At 52.8% G+C, this 16,842-nt stretch overlaps 1 protein-coding gene across 1 annotated transcript in view; it reads right to left on the bottom strand.

Moving 5' to 3' along the window:
* Positions 1-16,842, bottom strand: part of LOC121600219 (protein pangolin, isoforms A/H/I/S-like) — a 29,318-nt gene extending 12,476 nt beyond the window's left edge. Inside the window, exon 1 of the mRNA XM_041928632.1 lies at positions 1-16,842. This exon is cut by the window's left edge and continues 12,476 nt beyond it. Coding sequence (XP_041784566.1) covers positions 11,998-14,817 — 2,820 coding nt within the window. The 5' untranslated portion in view covers positions 14,818-16,842 and the 3' untranslated portion in view covers positions 1-11,997.

Raw genomic sequence — 16,842 nt, 5'->3', positions numbered from 1 at the left:
GCAGCAGAAGCAGCAATTGCCATCGTGTTTATCAATCGGTTTGTATGTGTATGCGTTCACCCGGGGAGCGGGAGGACGGTTTTAAAGCCAAGTACAAACAAGGAATCGGAAAAGGGCTCTTTCATTGGATAGCGGAAGAGAAAGGGGATGAGGGAGACGAAACGGACCTGGAGCTGGACCTGGACAGCCAGTGGGAAGGGGGGGGGACCGAGTGATGAGCAACAAAATTATCTGATGCGCTCCAATCATCACTGTCGCAACACACGCAAGCCGTTGTGGGGTTGAACGCCGGCAGCTAATGGGTGGCGAGATACGCGACAGGATAGGAAACGGGCGGAGGGGATGCGAAGGGAGTATGGGAGAAGAACATGCTTTTTTTCGCTCTGGTTTCTCTCTATCTGTCTGTTAAACTAAACGCATGATAACGAAAGATGGGTGGTGTAGCGGAAGCCATCATGCTCTGTCATTCACGCTACAGGCGAGAGAGGAGAAAAAAAAACAGAACTGAAGCCACAGGGGAGGGTGCGAGAGAGGCCAAAAAATTCCAATTCAGTTCAGCCCAATTGGAAAATTAAGAAATATCAGTGTGATGCTTCACGCCCGCCCCAAGCGGAAGGTGCCATATCGGATGGGAACCGACTGTCAAATGTCGGTGCAATGATAACGCCGAAACGTCACATCACACGAGTCCGAGCCGGTCGGATGTAGATTGGGACGGGTGCCCTTGTCCACGGAAACGGAAAGGCGTTTGACAGCTCCTGATGAAGAGTTGCCGTAGTTGGAGCAGTTCAGAGAAAGAGTTACTTCTGAATGAGGCTTAAGACTTCTTTTATCCGTTTCCGTAAGATCGTTCTTTAATTGCTGCGCACGGTTGGCCATACAGGGGAGCTGAGCCTAGTCAAACACTCGCTTGTTTATACGCGCCATTTTGCTACCCCCGTTCGATCTGGACTAGCTGGGCATGGTTCACACAAACAAAAACACACACACACACACACACTCCCGTGATGGAAGAGGACACTCTATCGGTGAAACGTTTGGTTAGCGTTCGTGTAGCCCCGTGAGTTCACTGATAAGAGCACAACTCGTCGGTGTGTGTTGTTTCTGTGCGTCTCCCAACCCCCTTCTAGCCGGCCCACCGTTTTTTGTCGCCCCGAGAGCCCTTATTTAACCCAGAGCACTCCAATTGCCTTTTTCGCTCGCTCTCTCCCGCTCACTCGCTTGGTCCGTTCAGCTTGGAGCGCATTTTTTGTAGCCCTCTCTCACTCTGCACCGGGCCACGGCAAAAGGCGTCGAAGCCGGGTGATGATTAGACAACGACATCGCGACCGGAGCGCAACCGACCCACCGCCGCTGCCACCACAAACACCACGGTACACCTCCCCGTGTGACCTCGTAGCACCGCGTTCCGCAACACAGGCCCGGCGCGACTCTCCCACACGCACGCGGGGCGCGCACATTCCGTGTGGCCAGGAGATAGCGTCAATTTAATTTGTTCGTTTTGCTGCTGCTACTACTTGCGTCGTCTTGTGGCTTTTTCGTGAGTGTAACCACAGTGACTTTCCCGCGCCACTGCCCCATCTTCACCTTCGTCCCACCTTCACTACGGTTCTATGCAATGGGGTTTCCGCACCTTTTGCAGCTCGCGCACCCGCCTAGAGACCACACCACCTTCCCAATGATCCCGCGCTTTGGACAGGAATTTTGCTACTCATTCGACGTGCGCTGTCACCTCGTTACGTCCCCCTGACGACTAACAAGCGGTCATGTAAAACGCGGAAGAAAGTGCACCGGGGTGGCTATACTAGAGCTTCGCTCAACCCGAGCCGAGAAACCTCTCGACCGTTCTCGCCACCGTTCTGCCATCTCGTCCGAACGGACTAAGGAGTGTGCGTCTTTTTTGTTCATCCTTATAGAGTCATAATTGTTGACTGTCATCCCACGGGAGTGAGTGATTTTGCAATTTACCGAGTGTGTCTGTTTTTTTTTATGATATTGCTGTCGTGGCAGCTCTCGCCAAAGATGGGGTTTCTTCACACCGCAATCCGTATGAGTGTGGTGGAAAGTTGAGCTTCAGCTCTAGCGCGCAATGTTTTAATCGGTTCACTTTAATGAGACTATTCCGCTGGGAGGCGATCCGTCGATGGAGAGACATTTTGATTGAGCGTCTTTTTTCGCGTCTCTGCTAGTCCTAATAATCACGCGTTAATAATCAGCTTGGGTGGTGGAAAAGAAAGACCCAACGACAAACGGCAATGCAATCAACTTTAACTTACAAATGTAATCATAGCACACGTAGCGTGCTGTCCATGAGCTGCCGGGCTGACCCATCTTCAGTGTCAGCGTTGTATTTATCGAATACATTTTAACACCCTCTTTACACCTTTCTTATCAAATATCGGCGGATAAGGAAGACGTTGTGATTTGAAGCGCCCTAAAGCCCCCCGCTTGAAGCGGACTGGCAGTGTGTGGCGAGGTTTCCTCGTGGCGACCAGACCACTCGAGCCAACCAAATGTTGACATATGCCACACTTTGACAGTAAAAAGATTAGCAGCATTAGGGGTCGATCCGGCGAGCGCGATAATGGTAAACACCGAATGTTGTCTCGATGAAGCCCGCGATTGGTGGGAAGGAAAGATAAAGATCACACCTTTCGAAGTAGCGCATCCTTCTCGAGATTGGCTGCTCGATCGGAAAGGCACGGCTCTCGGGCTCGGACAATACCTGAGCCCCCCCCCATTCTCACCGCCACGGTGTGCTTGATCAACCACACAGCTATCGCGCACGAACAGGCCGGCACAACTAAATAGAAGAAGATGAAGACGACGACGACGACGACGACGGCGACCACGGCCACTGGAGGTGATTCCACCACACACATTTGCCCAGTATTCAGAAAACCCAATATTTATTTGTTTATTCAACATGCCATAAATTATGTTATTTAAAAAGGTTCTCGTTTCCGAAACACTCCACCCCGGTTCGATCGGGGCGAGTTTTTTTGCCTTTCTGCTGCTGCTTCGAAGTGAATCAGTATTCGTGTGTGCGTCTTTTTACTGTATTCTCATTCGGGTGTTTTTCTTTCTTCCCGTCTGCCATCTTCACCCCGTTCGCACCAACCGCATAGAATAACGCAACCAGAACTGGAGAGCCACATTCCCGCGTCTCTGGCTGGTGTAGTATTATTACAGCACGCTCGCGAGACGCTACGCCTGCTACGCCCCACCGACAGAAGAATGGACAGAACGAGAGAGACAGAGAGAGCGAGAGAGCGAGAGACAATCACAATGGTGACGTGAGCCAACGATGGCGAGAAGAACAGCAGCAAAGACATGGCAGCGAAGATTCCGCGGTCCGCGAAGCGCGCTCAGTAGCCGCAGTAGCAGCTAGTCCACGCCAGACCCAGAATCTGCCCAAGAGAATCGGGGCTCCATCATGGCTCCAGTCCAGCCGAACGGTGGTAGTATTGGTAGTGTCACGTTCTTGTAGCCCCCTGCTCGTGCGTCGGTGTGCGTGTGTCATAGCACAACGTTCCCCAGCGCGGCGAGGTGAACAGCGCTCCGCGGACCGCAAGATAATCAGCCACAACTGATCACCACCAGCAACAAACCCTGCTGTCGTGCGGCGGTTAGGCGGAAGGGCGGCGCGGGTCCGCAAGCGCGCGAACGCGCGATCAACAATAACGAGAATTTCAAAAAACCGGCTTGGCGCGATCGGAGGCCATGCGCAAATAACGCGAACGCAAACGCGAACGGACGGGATCGCACGTTGAAGCGGTGCAGAAACATCGCCGTAAAACGCCTCACGGAAGGGTGAAAAGAAGGTCAAGCAAGGAGGCAACGATCAGCGGAGGTTTCGCAAAGGATTGTACTTACTCACCCCTGCCACCGCACCACAGGAATCATTTTGGTAGGACAAACAAATGTCACTCCGACGCGAAAACAGTCTTATTTCATGGAACGGGTCGTCGGCACGCAACCGGGCGGATGTAGCCAACCTATAGAGTGAGAGAGAGAGAGATAGATGCTCAAGGCTGCTGCTGTCGAGGAGCAGGCAGCTTACCATTTTCCAGGATCGCATAAAATCGTAAAGCTGCATGGTCCGCCCGCATGAGCGACCACGGAGAGCACAGGGCAGGGCACGGGCTAATCTGCGGTGGACGCGAGTTCTCGGAACAAAGACGCTGGATGTCCGGAATTCGTCCGCAGTGTCCCATATTTTCTCCGGGCTGTATTCCACCCCAAGAAACCATAAAAATGGTGGAAAGGGTGACATCGTCTTGCACTGCTCCTGGTTATCGTTGTTGGATGCCAAGGGTGGCGCAGAAGGCGCTTAGAACGTAGGCAAACAAGTGGATCTATGAAGCGCGTATATACTGTCAATCACCGTCCGTGATCGTAACTGTGCAGCAGTAAGTTTGCTTCCCGGCTCGCGAAGCGGTGTGCACTGCACTGCCTGGGTATGGCCGTCTCGCTCGCTCCGTGTGCAGTGAAGCCATAAAATTCGAAGAATCCTTAATGGCTTCCATGCCACGACCCACACGCGCCAGACGGCGACAATCCGACCGTCCCGAAAAACGATTCCATACACACGCTGCAATCTTGTGTCTTTGCGGTCCACGGGCTGGAACAATGATATGGGCTGTGGCCTGCGGAGTAGCGGCAACGCTCCACGAAAGCTAACACACGCATAATTCGGGGTAGAGTAACGGAAAAAATCGTGGTACGTAATCACTTGCATCTTTCGGGATTTGACCCGTTCATGTTTTTTTTCTCTGTTGAGCATCGCTCCTACGTTATGTGGTAAATTCTTCCCAAAATCCCAAGCCCTTGTCGTGGCTCCCTCGTCCTTAGTAAAATCCACTTAAGGGATGGAACATAAGTGGTCAGGACTGAAAAGTGGTCTGATGTGCCCATGTGCCGAACACCAGACACACACACAAACACTGGAGAAAGGAGAAGACTTTTACTAATTGTTGGCTGCAATGAGGAATGGTAACATGTTTATTGCCAAGATTTTTTCCGGTATAAGTGTAAGGCGTACTTCAATCATTCGTTTTCCCTAATTTGAGACACTTGAGAATGCAGACACTGCAACACCAACGACAGCAATAGAAACTACACATTCGCACACAATTCGATGCGTAAGAAGTTTACCTAGTCATACGCACACCGAAGGAGTGTCGACTCCATTTACTCGTCCAGAGCTCATGACCACGTTCCAAAGAACCGTGGGTTGTCTGTTATCGGTGGGATCGTGTGTTCCCATACTGTCAAAAACATGCAGAGTACTGCATCGAGCAGATTTTGGTGAAAACCTCTCAAAAACTGTTTGACCATCGTTGTCATAGAAGGTGGCTCGAGTGATCGAGTTTTTATCCTGCTGTAATGGTCACATTGAGGGTGATCGCGCATCTCACTGGAATAAGGCAGGGAGAGTACGCTCGTCGCGCACAAAAAGAAAATCGCAATCACTTCCACCTTTCGCATCCATTTTCGATGCAAAAAATGTCGTTCTAAAGGTTGTCCTTTTATGTGTGGCGTGGTCGCTGGGCTATGCTGGAAGAAAAACTCGCTTCCATGAGTCAAATCTCGCCCACAGTGCCACCATTTCAAACTTCACCGACTGCATGTCCGTCGTCTAGAGTTCGTTGCTATTGCTGCCGTTGGTGTCTCTTTCTCTGGCGTCTCTTTCGCATTGGCGATCTGGCTATTAGCCATTCGCTTTGTGGGAAAACGATCGCCACTGCGGACCGTCGTCTGGGTTGCGGACCGTTCGGGTCCTGTGACAGTGGCCGTACGCGATACGCGATGCATCCACCCACTCGACTGGGTTGCCGCTGCCGTTCCGTTCTTTGTACAATGTGGCCCGTTGAGTGGCGATCGTCGTTTCGCTTTCAATTTCGAGTTCTCTGTTCGTTTCGATTTTCTTCGCGCTACCTCCTCTTCTGCTGCGTTCCCATTTGGGGGTAATGGTAGTTTATATCGCTTCCCTTGCACTTCGATTGCTTATCCGATCTCACTGTACCTAGATAACTACATGGCCGCGCACACCATGTGCACTCAAAAAGCCATTACACAAATGTCAATTATTTCCACTGTTTTCCATCTTCTGTCTTTGCTAGCTTTCTCTACGTCTCTTTCTGTCGCAGAAGGGTTCATTCGTTGTCATATTCCCACCTTATATGCAATCCCAAACGCCTCTGATTTGCTATACACATTATGGTAGGATTTTGGGGATATTTGAGCATGTGATTATCGTTTATCACGGACATACCGCTCCGTTTGACTAACTTCTTTTTTTTTCAACAGTACCCCATTGGGGCATGGAAAGGTTCGATCCGATCGATTGGCATTGATTTCGACTGCAAACGAATGCACTTAACGTAGCCTGTGCTCTGCACCTAACTGTCTACGATTTCCAATGATCGTGTTTTACTTATCGATTTAAAGTGAAGGTTCTTTGTTCTAGGACATCTTGGCAGGCTAGTTTTCTTGACTAGAGCCACCAGCGCTGGAATCATTGCTGGAAGATCAAGATAGGCTCGATTATTGTGCCCTGTGTGATTGAGAACATTCGGTAGACAATCGCCACAAGGTGACTCATACGTAACGCCTACCGAGCCCGTTGTTCTCTCTCTTTTTCTGCCTTCTTCCTCTTACGTTGGTTCTGCTCACATTCGCAGACTTACTTTGTGACTGTGATTTGCCAACCATTGTTGGTTTGTGATGCGGAGGAGTTGTCCGCTGGGTTCCTGTCGACTGCAACTGATTTGCTAGGATCACGGCCCTTTCACGTCCCTTGCATTGAACCAAATCCGATGCGCTGGCAACGCACTGCTACGGTGGCTCACCAGCAGCGAAGATATGGAAAACTAAATGGAAGAGAAAACAACAAGACAGCAACGTATTCAGAACCGGAGTGCGCAATGCAAAGGATTTCTTCGTGGACGTGATTCATTGCAGTGGATTGGAGTGGAAGCGAGTAGGCACACGAAATAACACGAAACGACGAAACACATATAACTCATCTACTTTGAACATAAATACTTCTACTCTATAGCTACTGTAACACATAATTCAATTGAACAATCGACAATCAACTGCATCAGAATAGAAGAAACAACAAAATAGTAGGAGAAGGGAAACGCTATCATAAGATACACCATATCAGGACAATTTTGGGCAACAAGCCCAGACGATGTGTATTTCTCAGTGAAAATCAAATTAAAACTTGCTGTCCTTCATAGCTCTGCACAGTGCTGTTCGCAGTGAATCTTCATCCCCAGAGTTCATTGACAAAAGGTCCAGGCACCTTCAAGCCCGTCACACAGGTAGTGCATGCTGGCATATTTGCCATTTATTATGTTTGTCCATATCACACCTTCTTCGATCGTACGCTTCACCGTACGGTTGGGGCACCGATTCGCCCGCCCGGAGAAGGTTCATGTGCGCCAGACCGACCACTAAATGGGGCTTACAAAAGTACACGGCGCTCGCTCCGACTCAGCGCTGGGTGAAGTGATGGCGAGGAGGAAAGAGGCTCATATTTCTCTAATGGCTTCTCATTCGTCACCATAAATCGATCCTCTTTTGGTATTTCCGCTTTTGTGAAATAGTAGTAGTAAAAAAGGGAGAGGGCGGTACCGTTCGATGCAGACGACGCCATATCCAGGGAGAGGGAGAAAAAGATTGTTTCACTATGGCGGGAAGAAAGATCGCCAAAAACCATTCGTCCACAACTCCATGGCGATGGAAGGCTGAGAAGCGGTGGAAGGGTTTGCATGTTTCTTTGTTTTTCTGCAAAGCTCGAGTGATCCTGCACCCAATAAAAGTTACTGCCGGATCAAAGACTTTACAGCCTGCCCGGCTATCACCTTCCGCAACGCTGCCCCCATGCAAGCGCAGGAAGGCTCCACTCCAGCCATCCGTTCGCGACCGATCGAGGGGATCTTTAGCCGATCGGCTTTCCGCGCACCTTATTTATCGGACAAAGCGGTCAGGGCAACCGTATATGCGCCATCTCGTCCAAAATATACAACCAGAAACCATAAAATGTGAAATTGGTTTTACAAATTGCAACAAAATGACCCTTTTTATGGCAGCACGCCGGCTCGGCCAGGTTATGCCGACCCAAGCCGATGGTAGATGGTTAAGAAGTTTATTCCATTTCGGGAGAAATAAAACAAAATCAGCCGAAGAGGAAAGATCAACAGTGGACCGAAGATGAAGCTATTCCTTAACAAACAGCTTAAAGCATTCTGGCCCAACCATCGGTCGATCGCGATCGCGCGCCATGGTTGCCGTACTGGGAAAAGCTTTTACTTCTGTACGGTCTCGAAAAAAAGAGGAACTTTTCACATTCCGTCGGGGTGCGAAAGAGACGCCCGCTCAATCGGGAAATGATGATCGATGATCTATTCTGCCCTCATGATTATCGTGCGCATGCACTAGCCACTCACAACCGTACCGTGACCGACACACGGCTCTCTCTCTCTCTTTTTCTCTCACACACATACACCCTTCAACCCAAACAGGTCAGTGTACAATCGTCAAATTCACACATTTCAATATCACTCGTCGATCGTTAACCACCTTCTACCAACAATAACCGATAATTAACGAGATTTCACGGTTCTTCCCTACAGGAAAAGGGAGAAAAAATACGACACGAATTTCGAGGGAAGCCAGAACGCCATCTCGATTGTCCATTAATCGACGGGAGCAGTGGGGAAGGGCAGCGTCCGGGCAGGAGAGGAGTCCGCCGATCGACATTGCCCTGCCTGGTCATGAAGAAGCGACCGACCGAGGCGACCGATCGACCGCAGCAACGATGAACCAGGCAGGAGCGGTGGCAGCGGTGGCCAAACTACTTGAAAGGCGCAATTATCCATCCATCTCCGTGCAAGTCCCACGTACCCCACGAGAGCAGCAGCATCCGTGAATTGGGGACGGTTGAAATTGTGCAAAAAAAAGAAAAGAAAAGAAAAAAAACGGATGGAAAAGAAAAGGAAGGCGAAAGAGAGGTAAAAAGTAGCGTTCTTTTTTTTTTCTTTCTTCCAAACTTTTAAAAGAGAATAAAGGTGGAAGACAAATCACAAATGAACCCGGTTAACTCTTTCCTTGCGCCGCGGCGACCTCTTGCCCAACCCCGGCTGCACACCCAACCAAGCGAGTGGAAAATCGTCCACACAGCAGACGATCGCGTACGTACGTACTTCCCGTTTCGCGCGAGACATGAAATATTCGCTGTCGTTCCGTGGCAGCCCCTTCAACCTCCCTCCAACACACTCTGGTTCCACCGGGGATCGTCCTTCTTCAGCCATTCAAGGCTCCTCGCCACAGCGTGCGCGGCTGCGCGCCCGGCTGGAGATCGGCTGGAGTTTGGAGCCAGCCGTGCATGTGTTTGTGTGTGAGTATGTGTGCCTCTCTCTTTCTCTCTGTCTTACTCACTTGGACGCTGCTCCACCATCCCAACACAACACCGCAACGTTTCCATCGCCCTCCCCTCGCCTGAATCGCCTCCGTTCCACAGCCAAACGAGGGAGGCTGTGTGTACTGACACTTCATAAATTCTTCGTTATTCCACCGCTCCTGCAACCCATGCCCCCTGCCCAGCAATACTTTCCACCCCTATCGACCCGCTGTGTGCGAGTGTGTGTCTGGCGCTGTGTGCTGTGGACGCTGTTGGCCCCGGGGACAGGCCTGCCCCGGCCAGCGCTAGGGTTGTTGTTTTGCGTTTTTTCGTGTAGCCTTTTTAACGAATGACGAAAAAAGTATTATTGCTTCCTTTCCTGTGTTCTTGCACACACTGCTCTGCGATCTTGCTCCTCCTGATTCTACCCAGCGATCATCTCGTTTCTTTACGACCTTTCGGGGCTGGTTATGGTCCTCCAGAACCATGTTCTATGTTCCGTTCCTTTGGCTTTCCTCCATTATTGCTTCTCCTTCTGCTCATCGCTTCTCCCAAACCCAACCAAACCAGCCAACGAACCTGCCAAACACCCCCATGCCCTCACGCTCCTGGCCCGTTGCCCTCACTCCCCGTTCCCATTTAACGTCTTCCATCCTTTTCGCTCTCTCCCCCGGTGATCTCGGGCTTGGTTGTCTCCTGCTGATTTGGGCCGCGACGCTCGGGCAGGGATTTTTTCGTTGTTCTTTTTCTCTCATTTCTCCTTTATCGTCCTCATCCTGCTCATCTCATTATATTTCACAACGTTTTTTCAGGTCCTTTCCTAGTCCCAAGTTGTGTTGTGTGTTTCTACTATCACACACTTGATTGATTTTGTTCTTTCCTCCACCGTTTCTTCGCTGCGCGCTCTTCTCCTCCTTCGCAGCTCGCTCCGGAGCTCGTTTCCATGCTCGATCTCTTCGCTTCTTGCGATCAGATTGTTTCTGAGCTTTCTCGAAATCAAGCCCAACAAAAATTGAGAGGGAAAAAAAACAACTCATCCAATCATTTCATCGTTCCCTTCCCGTCTCCGCTCCATGCCGCTGCAGCACCATGCCCCCACTCCCCAGACGGGGCGCAACGGGGTTGGAAACGAAAACAACCCGGAATCACCCCGGGAATGAATGAGAGGGAAAAACTTGTTTTGGAAATTCGTTCCCTGCCCTCGTCCTTTCGGTCACCCTCCTGCTCCGCTCGCCCGGGTTATACGTCCCAGTATGCGTATGCCTCCCACGACAGGAGAAAGGGAAAAAAGCAACGCGAGCCTACGATCCTCATCCCAAAGCATTCCACTGATTTTCACTCCCTTTGCACTCACACACCGGCAACCTGCGCCATCAACCACCAAGCTCAGGGGTTTCTTACCAGCGTTCTTTTTTCGGGTGCCCCGGACTGTCGCTCCTGCCTTCGTCCCGTGCCCTTTACCCCGAGCTGCACAATCCAGCTACCCACCACCACCGTTTCTACCTCTCGCAGCTTCGCCCGCAGTTTTGCTCGTTTTCTCGGAAGACAGATTGATCGTTTCCACGCATCAGACGCACATTACGAGAGCGACATACGCATGCAGACAAGCATGCGTACACTTTATTCTGCCTTTTTACATGTTTTGCTTTTTTGATTCTCCGTTTCACACTACACAACGACGCGGGGTTTTGTTGTTGTTGGTCCGTTCGTGATTGTACTTCTCATCTTCTTTTTGCTTCTTTGCTCTGGTGAGAGTGTGTTAATCTTGCATCACTGATCGAACCGTTTGTTGGTTGGTCGCTTGTTGGCTTTCAGTCTTTTATATCGTCAATTAGATATTTTTTTTCTCTAAATTATCCCTTCTTTTGTAACCTTCGCTGCGTTGCTAACCATCTAAACACTGAGGACAAAACGCTCAGCCATCGCGGGCTACTGCAAGTAGCAAGGGACTACATTTCAAATCTGCACGCATCGACAACGCTAATGATGATTGCCCTTTCGCTACACCTGACTCCGGTTCGGCTCTTACTAACGGGGTTTATTCTAAAGCACACGAGGACAACTAACAATGTACACATAGAGACTGACTAACTTAACACAGGGAGAGCTTTACAACTATTAACAGTTTGGGGCACGCACGCACAGCATACATGAAATACATATTACATACATACAAACATACATACATAAATCCGTCTAGAGGAATATTATCACGGGACAAGATATTTAAAAAGAAAACGCACAGACGGAGAACGACGACGACCTTCGCCCGGCAGCGTGGTGCCGCAGGATGATAGCGCACAATAGTCCCCACCCCCCCCGGGGATCCCTTGGGGTTTAAGGCCACAAAACAGTTAAGCTAAACATTTACACAACTTTCCCGCGCGCTAAACATAACAACAACTACAACAATGGAAGAACCGTACTGCAGGAAGCCCGTCACTGCACATGGGAAACGAAGGAAAAGGACCTTCGGGCTTGAGGGAAGTGGGTAGGATTTGGGAGTTGAGGACAGTGTAGTATAGTGTGTGTGGGGTGTGTGATGTTTCGTTTGTTTGTTTGTTTGTTTGTTTATCGGTACACTACCTATCACTAGCGATTTGACTACTGCTGCTGTTGCTGCTGCTGCTCCGGCTGGTGCTGCCGTTGATGACGACTGCTGGACCGCCGTCGCCGCTGTTGGATACCCCACCCGCCGTGCCAGCCGCCGTCGTCGTCGTCGTCGTGGGGGAGAGATCACCGTTGGTTTTGCTGGTCGCGTGAAGCTGCGTATGGCCGAGCTGATGGAGGGTGGTGAGGTGGTGATGATGGTGGGCAGGATGCAGCAGGAACCCGCCGCCGCCGCCAACGCCGGTGGTTGTCGGCGGACTGGAGGAGGACGTCGGATGCAGCGAGCCGGACGAGGGCGAGCCCATCGGGCCGTTGCCGGTGCTGCTGTCGGGGAGCTCCTCCTTGATGGTGAGCGCCGTCGTGGAGGACACGGACGAGCCGCCGGACGAGGGCGGCGTGTTGGGCAGCAGGGGCGGTGACGTCTTCAGATTAAGCTGCTGCAGATGGGGCGGAATCTGGAGCGATGGGGTGGAAGACGACGAGGAGGACAACGAGGACGAGGACGAGGACGAGGACGACGAGGACGAAGACGATGAGGAGGATGGCGTGGGTGGGGCAAGGGTCGGAGTGGAGGGTGTTGGTGGGAGTAGCATCGCGGTAGGACTTTTCCCCAGCCCACCACCACCGCCCGTGCCGTTGGTCGTGCTGGAGGAGCTGCTGTTGAGGTTACCACTAGCGCCACCGCCACCGCCACCACCCCCATTGCCGTTGCTCGCCGACGAAGAGGACGAGTTGGTGCGCATCGTGTGGTGGTTGTTGTACGGGCTGAAGTTGTTGCTGTAGCTGTTGTTCAGCTGCGACCCGCCGATGCCCGAATCGTTGCTGATGTTGTTCAGCTTGTCGCTCACGTTCTGGAGGGCGGCTGCGGCCACCGCTGCCGCCGCCGCCGCCTGCTGGTGATGGTGATGATGATGGTGATGGTGCTGGTGGAGGTAATGCTGTTGCTGCTGCTGCTGGTGCTGCTGGAGCTGCTGCTGGAGCTGCTGCTGCTGGTGCTGCTGCTGCGCGGACGCTATCATGGACGCGAGCCCGAGATGATCGTGGTGGTGGTAGAAGTTGGTCGGCGTGGCCGGACTGGCGAGCAGATTCAACGGCGACGCAATGCTCGTCGACGGCGACTGCAGACTCGACAGCACGCTCAGACACCGCGGACTCGACAGGGACTGGTTGATCGATTCGCGATCCTCATCCTCCTCGCCGGGTGATTTGCTGCTATCGTCCTCCATACTTCCACAGCTTCCGATCGCGTCATCCGATCCATCGCCCCGGTCTCGGCCTCCTTCACGATCGCTACTGCCATCGCCTCCCCGATCCCCTCCGCCCGCTTCCTTGTACCGGATGCACTTCTTCTTACGCCGACACGGTTTGCACCACTGGTTCTGCTGGTCCAGCCCGTACCGTGCCCGGCACTTCTTCATGCTGTTCCCGCCCGGATCCGCCGGACTGCGGTCCTTTTTCCTCTTCTTCTTCTTCGCCCCATACCCGTAGTTGTCCCGGGCCGTCCAGCCCGGATACAGCTCCATGTGCAGCTGCCGCTCCTGGCGCGCCTTGTCGTAGTACACGCTCTGCTCCTCCCGCGACAGCGAGTGCCACTTGCGGCCCAGAATTTGGTTAATGGCGGCCGACTCCTTGAGCGTACACTCGGCCACCACCTTCGCCCGCATCTCCTTCATGTACAGCATGAACGCGTTCAGCGGCTTCTTCACGTGGCTGCGCTTCTTCTCCAGGGCCGCTTCCCGCTCCGCCAGCGACTGATGCTTGTGGCCACCGCCGCCGCCGCCACCACTGCCGTTGTTGTTGTTGTGGTGGTTTTGGTGGTGGTTGTGATGGTTGTGGTTCGTGTGATGGTTGCTGTTGTTGTTATTACTGTGCTGATCACCATGCGATCCGCTCGATCGGTGATGATGGTAGGAGGAGGAGGACGACCGATGGTGATGATGATGATGGCCTGACGAGCTGTCGTGATCGTTCCCGGCCGAAGAGGATTCTAGCTTGATCGACGCTCCCTGCCGGTCGCCACCACGATGCGACGATCCGCCACTGCCGGATATGTCCTGCTTCGGACCGGGAGTGATGATGGCCGGATGGCCCGAATTCAGCACCGGATGGGAAGGGTGGATGCTCGGCGGAAGCAGGGTGGGCGAGTATCGGTAGAAATCACTCGACAGCGACGTGTAGATCTGCAGCGAGGAGGGGTAGGGCGTGCGGAACCCGGCGGCTGGGCTGTAGAGCGAGGGCGAATGCCAGGAGGAAGCCACCGGCAGCATGTCCGGACTGATCATCGGGTACGGGTACTGGCTGGTGGGAAAGCTGTAGAGCGGAGGCCTCGTCAGGCTCATCGTCTTCGGGTCGAGCTGGTACGGCAGGATGCCACAGTGCGCCGGCGGTGGCGAAGACAAATGGTCGCCGTTGTGGCAGAAAAAGGGCGGCAAGCTCATCTTGTTCGCCATCGACACCGGCAGACCACCGGCCGCTCCATTGGGGTAGGAGTAGGGCGGCACGATGTAGCCCATGTTGAAGCCGGGATGTGGTGCACCGTGCGGTAGCTTAGTGCCCGGGCCGGCCGCGCCACCGGGACCTCCGCTTCCGCCGTAGAGGGTGTTGGAGCTTTCGTGGCGGGTGGTTCCATTCTTGACCGTCTTCTCCTCGCTCTCGGTCAGATCGATCAGGCTGGACTTCTCTTCCAGCAGGTTCTCGGACAGCTTCTCGTCGTCCCGGTCGCCCTCGTCCTTGAACACCTTCACCTCGTCCGTACTGCCCAGCTCATCGCCGGTCGAGCTGTTGTGTGGCATTGTTGCACAATTATTCGCGGCTTGACTGCCACCACTATAGAATCACTAATAAATTACAAACGCTTTCTCTCGACCGTACGATCGCACACGCGCACACTAATATATGCAATTACTATACTATATAGCAAAATGTGATCGTAACGATCTCTTACACGCACTCGCATAGAATAAGGCACTTGGAATTCGAATGCTGGATACTAGCTGGGCCCTACAACAGAAACACTAATCATTAGACTCCTCTTTGTCGCATTCGTCTCCCCACAAAAGGCACGACTTCTGCTGTTGCTGCCGCTGCTGTTGTTGTAAAGGGGCCCTTGACACTCTTCCTTCTTTAGCACGGTTTTGCACTTGCTCCCTCTAGGTGGCTTCTTCGCTCACAAACGCACAAAAACGGGGACCTTTACTCTTTTTTTTTCTTCTCGTTTGCACACTGCAAATTGCACTTTTTGCCTACGGCTTCCCCCGTTCGGGTTTTCCTAGTCGGCACACGCTCTCACACACGCTACACACCTTCGGGTATGCAGCAGGCCCGGCCCCTCTGGGTGGCGCCTCGCAGATGCAAATTTCCCCCTTTACGCACACCCACACACACGCGCACGCACTGCACTCACACGTCACTTTGTTCGCCAGCGGCCGAGTCCGCCGGAGTGCGCCGGATTTTGCGGTGTCTGTGTATTTGCCAATCCGTTGCCGGTCGGAGGTCTATCGGCGCCATCGAATGCGGCCCCGGCCGTCGTCCTCCGCGGATGTTCCGCTCCTGCTCCGTGGCTGAGACCGAGCGAACGCGCTCGACGGTCCGATCATGTTCCGGTGTGTCCCCGGCAGCGGCAGATTAGCAAAGCGCTGCGGCCCGCGCTGATGCTAATGCGTTCCGCATGTGACGCGACTGCGGCATTCACGACCCACGGCTAGCTGATCTTACCGGGCGACGGGACGATGCCGTCATCATCTCCTCGCGGAATTAGCCGATGTACACACACTTGGATTCTTCCACACACTCCTGGCGCGACAAAGAGCTTCTCGACACACAGCGGTTAGAACCGACACCGACGGGTTGAGGACACGACGCACACACTTGAGCACTCGCGGGGCGTTTGATGAGTAATAGAGGCCTGTCTGCGTGCGTTTTACTATTATTATGACATTTGTTGCGATAGAAAATGGCCTTCACCGCAACGCACGCTCAGGATGCTTTTGGTTGTTGTTTTTTTTTTGTACTCGCCACTGGCACTGGACGGAATCTACGGATCGCGTACGCGAGACACCGACTCTCGACAAATGGGGCGAATCTCCGGCCGCGGAAATGAGACTTCTTTTTATCTCCCTTTATAGCTTCCACGGCTACGAACACAACATCCGCACACTAACTACTGCGACGGCCTGGGCTATTGACTTAGCTTCAACACGGAGCGAGACACACTTGGGCCGGGTAGCGGAGGCGCGGGAAGCTGATTCTTAACGGCTTGTTAGCGACTTGTATGTGCGCCGTTGTTTTGCACCATTCACATCACGTTCCCGCACAAGCACCCGGAACCGGAGCACATCTCGCACAACCGCGAACCACCACGACGATAAGACACACCTTGTTTTTTTCTTCTTTTCTTTCACGGTGCAGCCACACGGTGGCTATATTGCGGGCCGCAGAGCTGCGGCAAGTAGCGACACCACAGGGGACACTGCACAGCGACACTCGGGGTTGTTGGTTCTCGTGTGTTGGGGTGAAAAAATAAATCGGATCAGTCGGATCAACACCTTCACAGCATCGTTATGATTCCCGACGGCACTTGTACACTTGCGCTGATTCTGGGCTGGCGCACCTGCCGCTCTTGACCTGCGTGTGGTAGAAGACGTTAGGCACTTGCACTGCTCGGTCGCGAACGTTTTCCCAATTTTCCGAACGATTGTTTTCCCAATTTTCCGTGCGTTTTTGAATGTTTTTCGTCTTGTTTTTGTTCTTGCGCGCGCCGATCGCGAGCGACCTGACTCCGATGGTGGTGAGAAAATGAATGAGAGAGAGCAGGTGAC

Source organism: Anopheles merus, chromosome 3L (assembly GCF_017562075.2).
Source record: "Anopheles merus strain MAF chromosome 3L, AmerM5.1, whole genome shotgun sequence".
NCBI lineage: Eukaryota > Metazoa > Arthropoda > Insecta > Diptera > Culicidae > Anopheles > Anopheles merus.
The sequence above is the reverse complement of the archived record's forward strand: the minus strand, read 5'-3'. Positions and strand labels throughout refer to the sequence as shown.